Source organism: Suricata suricatta, chromosome 10, assembly GCF_006229205.1.
Source record: "Suricata suricatta isolate VVHF042 chromosome 10, meerkat_22Aug2017_6uvM2_HiC, whole genome shotgun sequence".
Lineage (NCBI taxonomy): Eukaryota > Metazoa > Chordata > Mammalia > Carnivora > Herpestidae > Suricata > Suricata suricatta.
Window position 1 is genome coordinate 124,427,725 of NC_043709.1, and position 19,336 is coordinate 124,447,060.

Sequence of the window (19,336 nt, forward strand, 5' to 3'; positions counted from 1 at the left end):
CTCTCTGCCTCGTCAATCCTTGAGGTGGCTGCCTCCATTTTGTTATTCACCTCATTTATAGTCTTTTTTAACTCATCACGACTATTTTCAAAATGCCTAGTCATTGTGTCACTTGCTTCTTTGATGCTTTTTTCAACCCCAATGATTAATTTTATGACAAGTTTTTTAAATTCTTGATCCGGTATGTTGTCTAGATCTGCCTTGAGCAGTTCTGTGGCTGTGACTTCTTTCTGGAGGTTCTTCAGGGGAGTGTTCCTTCGTTTTATCATGTTTGCTAGTTTTCTGTCTCTTGTCAGCTTTAAAAAGCTCATTGTGCACTGTGCACCTGTTAATACTGCTCTGTTAAAGGAGGCTTATTGACTGTCCAGGGGCTATTGTTTCAGGAAATATTCTTTTAATGGTGTCTCTCAGTTTCTCTTGTTGTGCCTTTGAATATTTTATTTCCCTACTCAGCAATATTTGAGACTCGCCGACATGCACACTTTGGATTGTTTCTTGGTGTAGCCCTAAGAAGGAAAACAGACAAACACAGACGGAACAGAAGCACACAAACGCACAGACAAATCAAACAAATTAAAAGGGGGAAAGGAAAAAGAAAATGGAGACGAAAGAGATGAAAAGAAGAGAAGAAACAATAAAGGGGGTCAGAGACAACAAAGGACAATGGACAATCTAAAAGTGTATGACCAGTTGAGGGGAGAGATAAGGATGAGATGCAGGGGAATATATCTGGATTGCAAGAATGAAAAAAAAAGGAGAGAGGAGAAAGGGAAATGAGTAAAAATTTAAAAAAATTTAAGTAAAAAAGGTAATAATAATAAAAAGTAAGTCCAAAAAAAAAGAAAAAGGACTAAAAAAAAAAAAAGCAGCTCCCCCTTGCTGATAGGCGTGGTTTGGTGTGGTAGGTCTTGGAGGGCTGCTCTCAGAGGCTCCACCTTGGTGGCTGCAGAGAGTAAAATGGTGGCAGGCCATGCTCCCCTGGAACTAGGCACTGTTGGCCTCTCTAATGAGTCAAATCTCCTTGTGCCGCAGCTGAGCCAAGTTGTATTTTCCAGGCCCGCCTCAGTTCAGAATCCTAGTCCATGCACTTTTATGCTACCACAGATGAGATGTACTTGCTTTGGTGGCTGTCGTCTTAGGGAGAGGAATCAGTTTCTTTTGGCTCAGGCTGGGATTTCGGCTGCTGCTGCCTGAGGTTAGGTGTGCTACCTGAGGCGAGGTGTGCAGCAGGAGGTGAAGTACACGCCCTCACAGACACTGCTGTGGACTCCAAGCCCCCAGTCCCCCAGTCGGGATCGCTGTCGGTTGGGGGAGGGATGAGTTTCTCTTGGGGCCGGCTTGGATTCGGGCTGTTGCTGCCTGAGGCGCTGGGTGCTGTCGGAAATGAGCTGTGTGCTCCTGCAGGCGGAGCGTGTACCTGGCCACCACTGCCGCCAACTCCTCAGGTACCTTTGAGGTTGTCTTCTCTCTGGAGTCAGTATATTCTCCTTTCGTTCTTGCAGATGGGAGTAATGTCCTTCTCAGTTCGATAGATGGGGCAGACGAAGTTTACAGAGCTCCCTTCCTCTCTGCCATCTTGGCTCCTCTGTGCCCCCGCCCCCCTCTTTTAGGTCAGAGTATTGTGGCTTCAGTCCTTCATAGTTTGAAAAATGCTGGTGGGTGAAAATTACAGAGCTCCCTACTTCTCCGCCATCTTGCCCCCTCTAGGATTGTTATTGACCCCTTTTTCCTTAGAAACTGATGTATTATTTATTGCTGATTTACTTATTTATTGTAATTTTTTTGATTTGAAAACTATTTTGTGTGGTGTTAAAATAGCAACTCCAGCTGAACCTTCTTTTGTCAAGTGTTCATGTGGTGTATCATTTTTCTGTCTTTATAACCAATTTCTGGGTTCTGCCTTCTCCTCTCCTGCATGTCTGACCTGCCATCTCTGTCATCCTTGAATTCACCAGACTCTCAGTTTCGTCTCCTCAATTCAAGGAGTCTGGTGGAGTCTATATACTTTTTTTCTCCTGTGTCGTGGCCTGCAAATTCTCTCAAGGCAGTGAGCTTGGGCATGTGTTAGGCTGACTTGTTTTGTTTTCAGGGATCATTGTCCTTCATTGCCTGAAGTCCCGTGTCTTGAAAATCATTTAAAATGTATTTTGTCACTCTTGTTTTTGCTTGCTTCAGGTAGGAAGATAAATCAGTACGTGTCACTCCATCTTGGCCAGGAGCAGATTACAGTGGAACTTTGGCATATGGTCTGGACTGTGTAGAGTGATCTTCCTCCTCCTCTGCTTAATTCCTTCCTGCTTATCCTTCATTCCTCAGTATACTTATCTCTTCCTCAGGGAAATTTTCCTTGGGCGCAATCAATTTCAAGTTATGATCATAGATATCTGTTTTCTAATAGGAACCATATGAATTTATAATGATCATTGTAGTTGTCTTTCTCCTTCACTAGACATTAAGCTGAACAGTAGCCGGGCTCTTCTCTGTTTTCTCCAGAGAGTTAGTGGAATGTCTTACACTGAAGGTGTATATTTATTCATTGTGTGAATGAGTGAGTTGAAAATGCACAGTCCTGTAAATTGAAAAAGTACTTCTCTATTTTATTTCTGTTTTTGTTTCTCCTGTGATGCAGATTCTGTTGCCTTATTGAAAATCCAGGATTCAATAAAACTTAAAAAGAGTCACTGTAAACTACTTATGGGAAAAATTAAAAAAATGGAAAAAAATGGTAATGCACTACGAAAGGAGCTATCAGAAACAAAAGAAGTGAAATCGGAGTTAGAGCTTCAAAAAGTGAAATGGGAACGTGAACTCTGCACGTTGAGGTATAGCATCTTGGTTTTAAAGAAATACTTGAACTGTTTACTTTTTTACTACAGATGTGTAGGGGAAGTTTTGTAATTGCTAATCTCCCTTCTGGGATTTTACAGGAAAGAAAACTTTTTTTTGTGTTGTGAAGTGTGAGATTCTTGGAAATAGTACAGCAAGTTTGTAACAGTGAATACTTCTAATAATTTAATGTATATTCCAAATCATAATTTTAGTGGCCATATAAAAAGTCCACCATATGGAAACCTCATTATTTAACAGATTGAATTTTGCTTGTTTTTGATTTTTCTATATTCTAGTTAATGCTGTAAGGAATGTCTTTTATATAAATCTGTTTCTACAACGTATAAAAATGTTTAAAGAAGGCCTTTGATCCATATTTTTAAATTGTTCTCAGGAGAGTTTATATGAATTTATATGCCCACCAACACAATATAAAATGGTCATTTTTCTTAAGACAGAAAAATTGTGAAAATTTATTCAGTTTTATTCTTAACATATGCAGGGAAGAAAAAGTAAAGTGGGGGCGCCTGGTTGGCTCAGTTGGTTAAGCATCTGACTTTGGCTCGGGTCATGTTCTCATGAGTTTGAGCCCTCCTTTGGGTGAGCACTAGCTCTGCTTCGGGTGTGCCCCGCTTTTCTCTTTCTCTCTCCCTCTCTCTCTGCCTCTGCCACTTGTGGGATTCTCTCTCTCTTTCTCTCTCCACCCTTGCCCACTTGTGCCATCTCTTTCTCAATTAACAAAAAAAGTAAAATGGGGGCGCCTGTGTGGCTCAGTCTGTCAAGCATCTGACTTTGGCTCAGGTCATGAGCTTAGGGTTAGTGAGTTTGAGCCCTGGATCGGGCTTTCTGCTGTCAGTGTGGAGCCCAGTTCAGATTTTCTGTCTCCCTCTCTCTCTGCCCCTCCTTTGTTTGCGTGTGCTCTCTATCTCTCAAAAATGAATAAATATTTTAAAAAGTAATCTGGAAAATGATTACTGATAAGTTTTTTCAACGTCTCTGTAATACGTAGATAAAATTAACCCAAAAGTTTATGCTAAAAACACATATTATTCTTTATTGTTTACTCAATTAATATGGATCCTGCGTTCTAATCGGTATTTTTAAATGATACATTAAGTAGATAATAATGAGCAAGGTAAGGTGCAGATGTTGTGGAAGAAGAAACAAAAAGTGTAGGGCAATGGCTCTGAGACCCGCTGGCCCAGGCTTGGACGACAGTCATCCGCACGTGTCCCTCTGCAGATGCTGTCTGCTGGAGGTGCCTGTGACGTTGACATTTTATTTCTAGTGAATTTATAAATTTGTTTATAAATAGCAACTTCTTTTAATTAGGAACTATCTGTCCCATGGAGGAATATTGATGCCTGTGGGGAAGAGGGTAATTTTCAACTCCGACTTTCCTGCATAATTTCAAAATTCCTTCCCTACAACATCTACCAGAGTGACTACTGACTAAAACTAAGTTGCATAATGTTTTCTCGTGGCTTCTATTCATCTGTATATATCTTTTGGAAGAGGTTGAAGTGAGAAATTAAAACATGAGCCCTGGAAAGGAAAAAAATTGGAGAACATAGAAATTTAATTTGGATAATAAGCCAACATATGTGGAACTGGCTTATAAACTGAGCTCTATTTCTAACAAAGCAAATTTTATAAGAAACACATTTAATTGCAGATTTGCTTTAAAACAAGAAGAAGAAAAAAGAAGACAAACTGAAAAGTTATATGAAAAAATTAGGGAGGAGTTACAAAAAACACAAGAACAATGTACTAAGGAAGTTGAAATGAAACTACAGCTGGAAGCCACTGTTAGAACACTACACAGGGAATTGCCTGTAAAAAATCATTTGGAAAAGGTAAGTTAGTTTTTGATAAAAATTGTGTATTTCCATCAATATTATATGGTATATTATACATAAACTTTGTAGTATCCCTTTTAATCACCTTTGCAAACAAATGGAGATAGATGGCTAGTATGAAAATGAATTCTGAGGTATTTTCTTCAGTTATATACAAATATGTACACAGATGTATTTCAAAATATTTTAAGTATTATTACTTTTTTCTCCATGTATGTATATATATTTTAAAAACCCAACCCCGTCATCATGGAAAGTATAGAGGATTTTAAAAGCACATATATTGGGGGGAGGGGCGTGGGGGATGGTGGCATTTCTGCTTCATTGGATAAAATAATGTTCTTAATGACATGCATTTGTCTGTTACAAATAGTGACATTCATAACATCTTCATCCAAACGAGAGACTTTTATTATTTTCTGCAGGAAATGAGCTTTCCATCATCTCAAAACCACTGCTCCTAACAACATATGCTTTGCTTTGGAACAGTTACTTCACTGTCTTGATACATTAGTTCAGCACTTCCGCTGATGAGCAAGGCGGACACATGTAGCAGTTCGGAGATCATACTTTGGGTATCGAGTCTCCTGCGTTTGAGAAAAGTAACGGGTTGCTTCAAGTAGTGTCCTCGTTCATTACAAGGAACTTTTGAAAACAATGGGATGCCATAATATATTCTTCATGATAATTTATTTGTAGGTGTTTTATTCCTAATAAAATAGTTCAGTTTATTTCCCCTATTTTATATTTATTACTATTTTCAACATGAAGAGGAAATTATTGCAACAATAAATAATCTCATGATTTCCTAAGAGATGTATAAATTTCACCGTATTTACTCAGTATTTTGAAGTATAAGACTTCTTCTGTATTGATGTGTTTACGCCAGAGAAGTAGCAGTGGTCGGTGCAGGAGTGCTTGTTGTGGAGGGGGAGGCCTGGGGGAGCCCTGCAGCTCGCATTTTCCATCTCTCCGTTCTAGAATTGTGATAACCAAATGAGTTCCTTGATGTGAAAAGAAGTGTTTCTAGTACCGTGCCTAGATTTGTAAGTTATCAATAGATGTGATTCTTATAACTGACTATAGAAATGTTTGAAAAGTAGATGTCTATGAAGTATTCTCAGGAAAAAGGAATTTTAGGTAATGTAATCTGTCCAAGTCTATACAGAGCTAAGGATTTGACTGTGGGGTAGCTGCGTTAGATATCAGACTGGGAACTCAATTTTTAAATCTTGTCAGATGTATGAATCTTTTATTGCAGGCCTTCTGGTTTGTTGTAAACCAGAGAAAGGCATTTCCAGTTTAAGAAATCTGAGGTTCTTAAATTTTTTCTCTTGAATTCTTTGTTACTCTGATGCATTCATTATCTTCCATTAACATTTGAACTTCAGGTAATTCATGCTTTTATAAAGTTTGAGATTTGGAGCAAACTTTACATTTTTTTCCATTTGGATATTCACTTACTATAATCTTTCTTTCTTGCATGCTTGCCTGCTTTTTTGCATGCTTGCCAAAATCAAGAGTCAGACACTTAACAGAGTGAGCCACTTTGGCGCCCCCTGCAACCTTTTCATTATATAAACACAGGTTATACTTTAATTTCAGAGAAAATCATGATAATGTCATTTTATTAAGTGCTATCTGAAAATCTCCTTTGCTTTACTTAGGTTTCCGATAGTCATGAAGAAAAACAAGATCTGTTGCACACAAATCACATGTTGCAGGAGGAAATTGCCATGCTAAGACTGGAAATAGACACCATGAAGAATCAGAACCAGGGAAAGGAAAAGAAATATTGTGATGACATTGAAATGATAAAAGAAAAGAATGTCAGTCTTCAAAAGGCCATAAAACAGAAGGAGGAGACATTAACGGAAACCATATTCCAACATAATGGACAGCTTAATCTTCTGACAGCTGAGATTAAAATGCTAAAGTCTAAATTGGAGAATGAAAAGCAAAATAAAGAGAGACTGGAAGAAGAACTTGAATCATACCGTGCTAGACTGGCTACCGCTGTACCTGATCATGATCAGAGTCAGACATCAAGAAGAGACCTAGAACTTGTTTTCCAGAGAGCAAGAGATGAAAAGTTTCATTTACAGGCCAAAATGAATTTCGATATGTCTACTCTAAAAGATAACAATGAAATTCTTTCTCAGCAACTTGCTCAAGTTGAAACTAAATTCAATACCCTAGAAATTGAGTTCCATCATACAAAAGATGCTCTCAGAGAAAAGACTTTAGTTTTAGAACGTGTACAAAGAGATCTAAGCCAAATTGAGTGTCAGAAGAAGGAAATTGAACACATGTATCAGAACGAGCTAAGTAAAGTGAATAAATATATTGGAAAGCAAGAGTCCTTAGAGGAGAGATTATCTCAACTACAAAGTGAAAATATGTTGCTTCGACAGCAATTAGATGATGCTTATAACAAAGCCAATGATAATGAAAAGCTAGTAATTATTATCAAAAACCACTTTCAGGATATCATAAAAAAACTTCAAGCTGAAAGTGAAAAACAAGGTCTTATGCTGGAAGAAAGAAATAAAGAGTTAATTGATGAGTGTAATCATTTAAAGGAAAGAATGTATCAATATGAAAATGAGAAAGCAGAAAGAGAAGTAAGTATGCAGAAAGATAAGTATTTTTCAGATTTCCAGAAATTATGGCTGAATTTTGAATCTGCTAGAATTTAAAAAAAAAAAAGACTAGAAATCAATATAAAAACATAACTTATATGGAGCAAATGAAAATTAGACCTGAGAGGTCCCTGAATTTGAGTAAAGATACTGTATCATTTATATAACTCTAAGACATTAAGCTATGAATTGGTGGGGCGCCTGGGTGGCTCAGTCAGTTGAGTGTCCGGCTTCAGCTCAGGTCATGATCTTACAGTTTGTGGGTTTGAGCCCCGCATCAGGTTCTTTGCTGACAGCTAGCTCAGAGCCTGGAGCCTGTCTTCAGATTCTGTGTCTCCCTCTCTGACGCTTCCCTGCTCACGCTCTCTCTCTCTCAAAAATAAATAAAACATTAAAAAATGAAAAATAAGTTATTAGTAGATAATAGTCTTATGCTGCTACAATGGTAATTTCTTAAGTTTATTTTGAGAGAGAGAGAGAACATGAGCTGGGGAGGGGCAGAGAGAGGGAATCCCGAGCAGGCTCTGCACTGCCACACGGAGTTCTCTGCACGGCTCGAACTCATGAACTGTGAGATTCATGACCTGAGCCGAAATCAAGAGTTGGTGGCTTAACCCACGAAGCCACTCAGGCACCCCTCCAGTAATAATTTTGATCTTTGCCATCATATTTTATATGTGGTGAACTGGTAAATGAAAATACTGAAATGTAAAATGAGTATTTTGAAATTCAATTAAGATTCCATTAAGTGGGTTAACTGGACAGTAAACTGTAGATTTCCCAGGTGAAATGAAGTGTAGATGCTCTATCTGGTAATACTTTTCCTTTGGTAGCTTTTTATACATTTTAAGTTGGTATGATTTTATTTTCATTTGCATAGATTTGAATTTTTAGTCTCAAATCATGTCCTACAATCTCTTAAGTCTTTAAAAGCATCTACTTTTCATGAAATCATAATTTGGGACAACTGTGGTGAGTCTTAACAAAGCTATATTTGATTAATCTTCCCACTGCTGTTTATAACTTACATTAATCATTTTTACAAATGATTTGCTCATTTCGAAGCTCAATTACTATCATTTGGGCCTAGGTTTGTCCAGTACAAAGAGAATTGTATCTCTCTTTGGCTTACTATTTTGGCATTGGCTCTCCATTTTACACTAAGGAAGGGTTGCAGGATTCTTGTTTGACAGGAGCGGAGTGAGTAGGGGAGGGAGCTGCAGGCGCTGAGTCAGGGAGGGAGGTGGAAGGAAGCGGGGTAATCTGGAATGACTTCCAGGCCACCGGGATGACTTGACTTTTGTTCTGAGATAGGAATCTACTAGAAGGATTCGAGCAGAGGACTGACTGTGTGAGGAGCTCTGATGGTAATTTAAGCCTCTGATAAAAAAAAAAAGAGGAAAAACATTTCATAATTTGGAATTTCCCACTGCTAGTCCCGCCTGTGTCCCATTTCTTTTTGAGACTTCTGTAGGTTATGAAGCTTTGCAGACTCGTTAGTGGAGAATGGATAGTGGGGCTGAATTCATTATCTAAGTGACAGAATACTGACTAGGTGGGAAAATACCTTTTGCGTCTTTACCTGAGCTCAGTAAACAGGAATGTGTACATGTTAGGAAAAGAGGGTGAATTAATGTATGATATTTCTCAAAGTACCTATGTTAGAGTTGTATGTTATTAACATAACTTCCTAATAAGGTGATTTATGAAACCAGTAACAGATACGTCTTCCTAGGTAGCTGTGAGGCAACTTCAGGAAGAGCTGGCGGACAGTCTGAAGAAAAAGTCTATGTCCGAGGCTTCCCTGGAAGTTCTGTCATCTTATCGTCTCAGTTTAGAAGAGGAGAGACAGGATCTAAAGAAGAAATTAGGTCAAATTGAATGTCAGGTATGTATTAAATGTAACCTGTCAACAGTCAATTTATAGCTGGTTAAGTAATATAACATGTTTTCGGAGAGTATTTTCCACGGACCACTTTCTTTTGTTTTCATCATAATTATTATGATGTTTGTATCTTTACAATGCATTTATTTCTTAAACTCTGACTTTGATTCTACTCTTCGTGTTAGACATTTTTTCTTACAATATTTACTCTTAGGAAAGTTAAGACTTTTTTATCGTTCTTCACAGAAATTGAGACTTATTTTTATTTCTTGAATTTTAATGTTTTTTAAGTTTATTTATTTGAGAGAGAGGGCGTGTGCGTGTGTGCGTGTTCACAGGGGCGGGGCAGAGAGAGGAGAGAGCGAATCCCCAGCAGCCTCCTTGCTGTCAGTGCAGAGCCGTGTGGGGCTCAGTCTCATGAACCAAGAGATCATGACCTGAGCTGAAATCAAGAATTGGACGCTTAACTGACTTAACCATCCAGGTGTCCCAAGAGACTTTTTCCCCCTACTAAACAATGTTTTTTTAATGATATCTCTATTACCATGATGAGGCAAGCCAGGTAAAATGAGAAGATAATGTTTAATGAAAGATTTCAGAAAATTGTCTTCTCATCCTCACTTTTATGAAGAACCTGCACTGACTTCAGGATGACCTGTACAGAAAGGTCACTTTACAAACCACTTGAACTTAGGCATTTCCTTCATGTATGTTGTAAAAGCACAGGAATATTCAGATCATGAACAGTATATATGCCCGAAAGAGAGAATTAAGAAAATTACCTATGTCCTGCCATTGGGTTTTTTTTTAAAGCTTTATTGAGGTGTAATACACACACCAAAAAATGCGCCCATTTGACACGTACAGTTCAGGGTCTCTTGAGTGGACGCGTGCAGCCATCACGGCCGTCGTGTAGAATGTTTTCATCTCCCTGAAAGGGAGCCCTTCCTCGTTGCCTCTGGCCTCAGCCAACCACCAGTCCACTGCTTTCTGGAGTGGAGTTGCCTCTTCTGAATATTTCATCTAAATGGAGTCACAATGTTTGGTCCTTTGTGAGTAGCTTCCCTTCATGTTTTCATTGTCCACTGAGTAGTAGAGAGAAGAAGTAAGTCATATTATTGTAAGTGGAACAAAAGTACTGTTGGCTAGTGGCATTGGTGAAAGTGTTTTGAAGGACTGAGGAGGTATTCCAGGCCTCATGCTCCCCATTCGCTGCCACATTCAGTGGTATGAAGAATACTTTCAGTATGATTTGTGTAGGAGACCACTTCCACTAGCAATTTGGGCCATCTGCCCCAAATTAACTTTTATTGGAACATAAAATAAAGCACCAATAATGCTAATTACACTTAGAGCTTACTGTGTGCCACATACCTTAGTAAGTCGTTCATGTATATTCCCTAATTTAATCTTCCCAACATCCCAGTGAGGCGATTATTATTTTTTTAAGATCATTTTTTAAAATTTATTTTGAGAAAGAGAAAGAGATTGGAGAAGGGCAGATTGGGAGACAGAGAAAATCAAGCAGGCTCTTTGCTGTTCCTGCGGAGTCCGATGTGGGGCTCAGTCACATGACCCTGAGATCCTGACCTGAGCTGAAATCAAGAGTCAGATGCTTAACCGACTGAGCCACCCAGGTGCCCCACTAGATGCTATTATTATCTTCATTTTACACAGGAAGAAACTGAGACACAAATTTTAGGTAATTTGCTCAGTTTATACAGCTAATTACCAGCGGAACTGGGAATTCAGACCCAAGCATTCTGGCTCCTATGAACATATTATTTCTCAATCTATTCCATGAAATACCTATTTGTCACTGAAAAGAGCATGTTAAATTCTATAACCACTAGAATAGCCATGGTCATTCACATACGTGAATGTTTAAAATTATAGTTGATGTGGTGCTTGGAATATGAAAGTAGAAATGTTTACCGTAAGGTAATTTCCTAGATTTCCTCCATTTGACTAGTGTATAAATTTATGTTTACTTGATAATATATAATTCAAAAACATTAAAAATGTTGTTTTATCATAAAGGTTGGTAAACTATACTATAAAAGCATTGAAATATGTTTGGCTTTGTAGGCCATAGGTCTCTGTTACAGCAGCTCAACTCCGCTGTTACGGCATAAAAGTAGCCATAAGTCAGCATGTGGAGGAGAGTGTGGCTGTGTCCAGTAAGCTTGTAGTTGCAGGGACACCTGGTGGCTTCATTGGCTGAGTGTCTGACTCTTTAATTTCAACTCAGTCATGATCCCAAGGTTGTGAGACCAAGCCCCACATCAGGCTCCACCCTGAGCTTGGAGCCTGCTTAAGATTTTCTCTCCTTCTGGCTCTCTCCCCTGCATGTGCGTGCTCGCTCTCTCTTTCTCTCTCTCTCTCTCTCTCTCTCTCTCTCTCAAATAAAAAAAAATTTTTTTTTTAGTTATAAAAACAGGTTATGGTGTTATACTAGATTGCCAGTAGTTAAAAGTACTTTTTTTCTTTATTTTAGTTGCAAGAAGCACAGGATCGACATACAGACGCCCTAAGACAGGCTGCGAAGATGGAAGATCATTTGCAAAAGTATAATTTAAAGCATCACAGAAAATAACTTGAGATTTATAAAGCAGATAAGCAGTGCAGTATGGGAAATATATTAGGATAACATTGTTAAGCTGGAGAAAAGTTGCAGCTTTGAGCTATTTGCAAATGCAGAATTTTTGCATATTATCTCTAAATTTTGCACATTATCCACAAAAACACAACTAGAAAATGGCACAATTGTCAAATCTTCCTCCTTTTAAAATTTTAAGAATTTCTGTAATGTCTTCATTTGTTTGTTCAGAAATTATATGGTATTTTTTTTTTAATTTAGGCGTGAGACTAATTATTTTAAAATCTACATTTTAGGCTTGAAGTTGAACATGCCAAGTCACAAGTTACAATCAAAAACCAAGCGGACAAAATTGAACAGCTTCAGAAAAACTTGTCAAGTTTGGTAAGTCAGTCCCTTAATTTCTGTCTCATTGAAAAATAATTCTTATTCTAGCATTAGACCACAAGAATGTTTTGGATAGTATGAAAAATCTCACTGATTAAAAAAATTGATTAGGTTCTTACTGCTTGCTACTAGTGATGTAATTCTTGATAGATGAAGTTGATTGAATTCATAAATTAATAATTTATGTGGTAAGGTTTTAATAAAAGAGATTGTGATAGTCTAAGAAAAGCGGTATTTTATATATACCACATTTTGTCTATCCAGTCAGTGAACGTTTGGGTTATTACACCGTTTGGCTGTTGTTACTACTGCTGCTGTGAGCGTTGGCGTACAGATGTCTGATTCTCTGCTAATATTTTCAGGATGTTTAAAAATTCCCCAAACTTTGAGTAATGATTTGATCTTTGAATTCTGACTTTCTCTTGTAATCTAAACCCTTCAGTGAGATTTTGAGAATGGGTGATTTTAATGATGATTTGTTGTAATTCGTAATTACAAATATGCAATTTATTGTCATCATGAATGACAACTCGATCATTATGCAAAACTTTTTCTCAAAGGAATGGAATTTTCAAAAGAATGGAATTTTCTTGTGTTGGATTTTGTAAAGGAAAAGAAATGCCAGTGAAAAAGTAGAAACGACTGCTCAGTCTGGGCCTTACAGAGTATCATAGTGCTCCTAGCATTGCAAGTTCAGAAACTAATTTTTTTCTATTCACTTAATCAGCCTTTCAAAGATCTAACAATTCAGTCTCAGAATCAAATAATGTGCAATTCAGGATTCTAATTTATCGATCCGTAGTGAAACCGAATAACTGTTTCCCAAGCAGAACAGTAATGTCCTGCCGCTCTCCCCCTCCTCTGTAGAAGAGGCTACTCGTGATTTCGGACGAGAGGACTACATTGTAAATCCTCAGTGGGAGCGATGAGGTAGACACACTGACCAGCTAGTTTCTTTCAGTAACAAAAGCTATATACATGCAGATTTCATTAGACAGCTTTGCCCATTCTGGGGGAACGAGAACATTCTGTTGACTGATCCTTTTTGTGGCTGAAGAAACACTGAGAATTATTTTTTTCTAGATTTCTTATAGATACATTGTGTTACCGTACTTCTCAGGCAAGTAATGCGACACTATGTTGATAAGAAGTCTTTTGTGAATGAGGGTGCTAGGAGTTGTCCTGCTGCTTGTCATAAAGAAACCTTGAAGGTATCAAAAACTAAATGTTATAAGAATATCTGAAACTGATTCAGCTTTTTAAAAAATAATAAGGGATTTTCTGTAGATTCCTATAGAAATATGAATTAGGGTTATGGCATGAAATTGTCACTTTAAGGTTATGTCCATGTGAAACAAAAAACATAGATAGCTTTCCACCAACTCAGTCCATACCCCTGACTTCTCTAGAAGGTTCTGACCTCATGAATCCCCAGTCCAGATAAGGGGATTTGGGTTAAGATACTTGATGAACACAATTTTGAGCTGTTGGGAAAAAGAGGTAGCTCTAGCCTACTGAACCTTCCTACCAACATAGTCAAGGACGCGTCTGAAAGGAACTTCAGAGGAAGACCTCCATAAGGTCAGATCTCTATGGAATAAGAAATTACTCAAAAGGAAACAAAGGCAAACGATTGATAACCCAGCCCTTGTGAAAAACTTTGCTGGTCAGCATTCTAAGGGTAAGGGTATCCCCTAAGATTAACCAGAAAAATACACTCAAAGTAACCCCAAAAAGAGTCAAAATAAAATGTACAAGATTAGCTGTCTACAAAGGTAGTCCATATCAAGTAATGGTTTTTGAGTGTGTGTTTGAGGGTGTTGTCTCTGAGGAACTAGAAGGAAGAGCGTCAGTAAGGGGGTCAAGGCTGGAAATGTAGCGTGAAGACTCTGGTTTTGAAGCCTCGAGAGCATTTGGAAGGACGCAGTGTCAGGGGTTGCTGGCCTTTAGCAATAAAACGGGGCTAGAAGCACAGAGGAAGGGCATTTCATTGTTAGCTGCTGCTGAGAAGCAGGATAAAGACTTAGAATAAAAGGCCCGTGATGAGACTCAAAATTTCTTAGTGGAATTACAGGATCGAAAAATAGTGTAATATAAGGAAATAAGTGAAGAAAAGTTGAATCTGTAGATGAGACGATACATTCTAGAATGTCTGAGTCCAGTGAAAGGGGAGAAGCAGCATGACAAGGCTGCAAAAGTGAAGTAAATGGTTAATAGAAAAGGAGCTATTGAAATATTGCAGAAAATGCTTGAAATACTTGCAGGGAATGGGAGTATCTCTTTGTAAAGTCAGAGGATCATCAAAACAGTAATGAGGACTGCCTGGGAAGTTTTCAGAGAATATCTTAAATAAGATATGATCCCACGAAACCTAGAGTATCTTAGGCTTTTGATGCAAATGTTTCTAGGGCGTCCTTAGAAACTAAAATGTAAATACAGCTACTTAAAAAAAGTTTTCATTAACACTTAGTATTAATATGGGTAAGAACCTCTATAATAACAAGTAAATCTTGGCAACTTAAATTCCAGAAAAAATAAAGATGAAAATGTAAAATTAGTTAAAGCTGTGTTAAGGAAGTTTCCTTGTTTTTGAAATTTGTTTTTATTGGCATCAAGTTTATAAACTACATTTTATAATTTAAGGTTATACATTAAGTCAAATTTTAAATTTTAAATTATAAAATGTAGTTTGTAAACCCATCTAAACATATTACTCATAAATTCATGAGAAATATCTTACAAAAGAAGAATGTAGAGTTTTAAAAATAATTTTCTTTAACATTTTTTTCGAAGTCTGAAGATGACAGGGAACGACTAGAGAAAGTTACTGAGTTAAAACAATCTCTGGAATATAGGTTGGAGCAAGAAATGAAGAAAAATGGTGAATTAGAAAAAGAGATCACTGGGTAAGACTAATTTTTCAGATCATTTTAGCCATTTGTTAATCAATTTCACTAAAGTCTCAAATAGGATTTCATACCAAAATATTACACGTCACTTCTTACTGATTCTTTAATAACAATAATGCTTTTAACATATAATGTTAACTGCACTCCTCATTGACTACCCTCTTTCTTCTTTGGTAATATTTCCTTTTAATAGTGTTCTTCCTTTCAAACAGATTTAAGCTATCTGTATCCTCATTTAACATCAAAAATTACCTTGGTTTGGCTTATATTTTCTTTCTGCATTTGTTAGGTATAAAATATACATAAAAACTATGTGTCTGATGTAAAGAAGAATAAAATGAGCAATCATGTTTTTACCACTCAGATGTTTTCCTATGGCTCTGAAGCTCCCGCCAGGCTTCCTTTCTATTTATTTGCAGAGTCTTTAGGTTTGTTATCTGATTACTATCAAATTTTTCTCTCCTTTAATGTCTTTCTGTACATTGTTCTGCATCCCTTACACTTTGCTAATGTGCTAAGGGATCCAGAGTTTTTCCTAAAACAATTCCATAGACTATTACACATTATCTCTTTGTTGATTTCCTTTCTTCTAAAGCCCTGTCTTTTCCTTTGTCCTCTCAACTCAGATATTTCCTTCCTGTTTTTCTATTTTGAATGATCTCCTTTGATAATTTCTGTATGTATTTTCTTTTCTTCTTGTAGACTGTGGTCAGTAGGTACAAAAATGTATTTGTATGATTTTTTTAAAACATTCATATGTAAGAGTGCTTTTCTTCTTCATCTTGGGTACTAATCTCTGGTTTATAGCCAGTATTCAATAATGGATTAATTTTTTATATTAACATACTGAAATGGATATTGATAACATTTATAAGATCTCTTAACCCTTTAACTTCCATATGTGTCATAAAAATTTTCTTTGCATATTTTACCCAAGATTATAATTTAGTTAGTATGCTCTCAAACAGTATGAGACTGGGACAGAAGAGAGATCGTAATTTTTACATTTGTTTAGATGATAGAATATAATATCTATTTAAATAATTATTAAATATTTACTCTTAAAGAACCTAACTCATTGTATACCTTCTACAGATTTAAGAAACTCTTTAAAACGACGAGAAGAAAGTTAAATGAATCTGAAAGTGGAGAGCTTAGTTTCCATGGTGATTTAATGAAACAAATTGAAATGAATATTCAGATTAACATGTTAAAACATAAGGTAATTTTAAATCAAATTTTGGGGCCCCAAAATATAGCCGATGTATTTTTCAGTGAAAAGGCCATACTGTTCACTCTCTCAGGCATTAAACCGGGGCTGATGAGCTAAAGCCAAGCAGCACACCGTGACCCGGCACCAGAACATTAACAGCACAGGGTTCTTTTGGTAACAGCGTTATTGAGATACAATGAGTGTAACAAGCAGCCCTCTCAAAGTATGCAGTCCGCTGCCTTTTGTCCTGCCCAGAGAGCACCACAGTGTTAGAACATCTCACCGCTCCGAACAGAAATCCTCTCCGCCTTCGCTGTCACCCGACGCCAGCTTCCCCTTCCTGCCTCTTCTCAGCCCTGCGGAATCACTACGCTCTGTCTCTGTAGATTTGCCTGTTTTAGAGATTCCGTATCAGTGCAATCACACAGTATGTGGTCCTTCATGACACATACTTTCATTTGGCATGTATTTTGTGGCATGTGGCAGTACTTCATGGACACATCACATTTATTCATCAGTTGATGGACCTTTGAGTTCTGCTTTTTGGCTATTTTTAATATTGTTACTGTGAACACACATGTACAACTTTTTATGTGAACATGTTTTCATTTCTCTTGGGTATATACCTATAAATAGAACTGCTGGTTCATATGGGAACTCTGTTAGATTTTTTTCTTTTTGATTTTTAAACCTTTTGAGGAGGGGCACCTGGGTGACTAAGCTGGTCGAGAGGCTGACTCTTGATTTCAGCTCAGATTATGATCAGAGTTGTGGGATCAAGCCTGCTTGGGCTTCTCTCCCTCCCTCTCTCTACCCCAGTTGTACATTCCCTCTTTCTAAAATAAATTTTAAATAATTTTTTTTAACGTTTAGCCCTTTTGAAGAACTGTCAGACTGTTTTCCAAAGTGGCAGTAACATTACATTTTCATGAACAGTTGTTGAGGATTCTCATTTTTCCTGATTCTTGCCAATGTTTGTCGTCCATTTGTTGTTATTATGGCAATTCTAGTGGGTGAGAAAACGGCATCTTGCAGTTTATGTGATTATTATCCATTTCTATATCTTCTTTAAAGAACTAAATTCTTTTGCCCATTTTTATATTGGATTGTCTTTTCATTATTGTCAGAGTTATTTAAATATCATAGATACAAATCCCTTATCAGACATGGGATTTTCAGATATTTTCTCATATTTAGTGACTTGCCTTTTCACTTTCTTGATGGTGATATTTGAAGCATAGAAGTTTTTAATTTTGATGAGATAGACTTCATCTGTCTCTTGGTGTCGTATCTAAGAAGCCACTGCTAAATCCAGTCACAAACATATATACCTAAGAGTTTTATAATTTTAGCTCTTAGATTTTAAGTTAATTTTGTATATATGCGATGAGGTGGTCTAATTTTATTATTTTGCATGTGGATATCCATTTGTCCCAGTACCATTTTTTAAAAAGACTGATTGTTCCATTTAATTGTCTGGCACCCGTGTTGAAAATCAGTTCAGTATAATGTGAGAGTTTATTTGTAGATTCTCAATTTTAATACATGAGTCTATATGTCTATCCTTATGCCAGTATCAAATCAAACTTTATGATTATTTTTGATACAGAGAGAGAAAGAACATGAGAGGGGGAGGGGCAGAGAGAGGAGGAGAATCAGAAGCAGGCTCCAGGCTCTGAGCTATCAGCACAGAGCCTGACGCGGGGCTTGAACCCACGAACATGACATCATGACCTGAGCTGAAGTCAAAGGCTTAACCGACTGAGCTACCCAGGCGCCCTGATTTTTGCTTCTTGAAAGGACCCTTTTGTTGGCCTATGCCTTGCTGACCCCATGACTCAATGTGAAGTAAGACTCAAAAAGATAGAATTCTGTCTCTGTAGTTGTTTTAGTTTTAGTTTTAGAGCATGCACAGTGAAGAGAGGGGTAGGGGGAGGAGAGAGAAAACTTTCAGCAGGCTCCACACTCAGTGTGGAGGCTGACATGGGTCTTGATCCCACTATCCTGGGATCATGACCTGAGAGTTCAATGTTCAACTGACTTAGCCACCCAGGTGCCCCTCCTATTTAAACTTTTAGTCTCTCATTCAGTGCCTCCCACTTCCATCAAATCTTGGTCATAGTATCTGTTGACTCTCTACTATTTCCTTCATTATATTCTATTTTCTCATTGTAATGCATAGACTCACCCATAGTTTTCACCATCTAGGAAGGAAAAGATTAACTCTGGGCTGTTCATTTTTCCTGTTTTGAAATCTTGCTAATCCATCATCTTGCAATTCACAATTAGATCCTCTTTTGATGTGGTTCTCGTGTGTCACACTGGTGTTAATCCTGTTCTTGGCACAGATCCTACATTCTTGGAAAACATACTTCTTTTGCTTAAATAGAAAGATATGCATAGCTCAGTGTATAATTACATCACTCCAATAAGACAGCTGTAAAAAAAAATGAGGTAGTATTAAATAGATTTATCAGAGATAAATAGATTAGTAATTTGAATTACATAAAAAATGCAAAGCCAGTTTGTATGACAGAGAAGCATTGTGGTACAACATAAAGACGAGACGGTCTTACGTCGCCACACTAACAAGCTTGGAGGAAGGTAAAGGAGAAATTGTGGTTAGTTTAAGTAGTGCCAAAGAACAGTAAATTTGTTTTGCTACTGAAAAGGTTAAAAATGATTCCATATGTTCTCTTTATTTCCTCACTGAGGAAGGGAGAATGAAGATTCAGTATTCAGTTGATTTAAAAAATACACAAAGCTGCCTATTTCTTTTAATTGAAATCAGATAAAAGGTCCAATTTTGGTTATTAAACTGACTCTAGTTTTTCAACTATTGTACTTCAAATCATATGTGTCTTTGCTTAGCATACTTTCTACTCCCCTAACTTGAGGGGAAATTCTAAAGAGGCATTCCTGCCTAGTTGTAAGAATTGTTGGAATTAAAGGGCATCTTGGAAAGAAAAGCTTAGAGACAGGAAGATGGCAGAGGATTTGGAGGACCCAAGGC

The 19,336-nt window shown here is 37.3% G+C and overlaps 1 protein-coding gene across 1 annotated transcript in view; it reads left to right on the forward strand.

Moving 5' to 3' along the window:
* Positions 1-19,336, forward strand: part of LOC115305366 (ankyrin repeat domain-containing protein 26-like) — a 115,012-nt gene that overhangs the window by 80,861 nt on the left and 14,815 nt on the right. The window contains exons 20-27 of the mRNA XM_029955586.1: positions 2,630-2,822; positions 4,505-4,685; positions 6,356-7,312; positions 9,066-9,218; positions 11,713-11,783; positions 12,111-12,198; positions 14,995-15,107; positions 16,206-16,332. Of these exons, the coding sequence (XP_029811446.1) occupies positions 2,630-2,822; positions 4,505-4,685; positions 6,356-7,312; positions 9,066-9,218; positions 11,713-11,783; positions 12,111-12,198; positions 14,995-15,107; positions 16,206-16,332 (1,883 nt within the window). The remainder of the gene's footprint in view (positions 1-2,629; positions 2,823-4,504; positions 4,686-6,355; positions 7,313-9,065; positions 9,219-11,712; positions 11,784-12,110; positions 12,199-14,994; positions 15,108-16,205; positions 16,333-19,336) is intronic.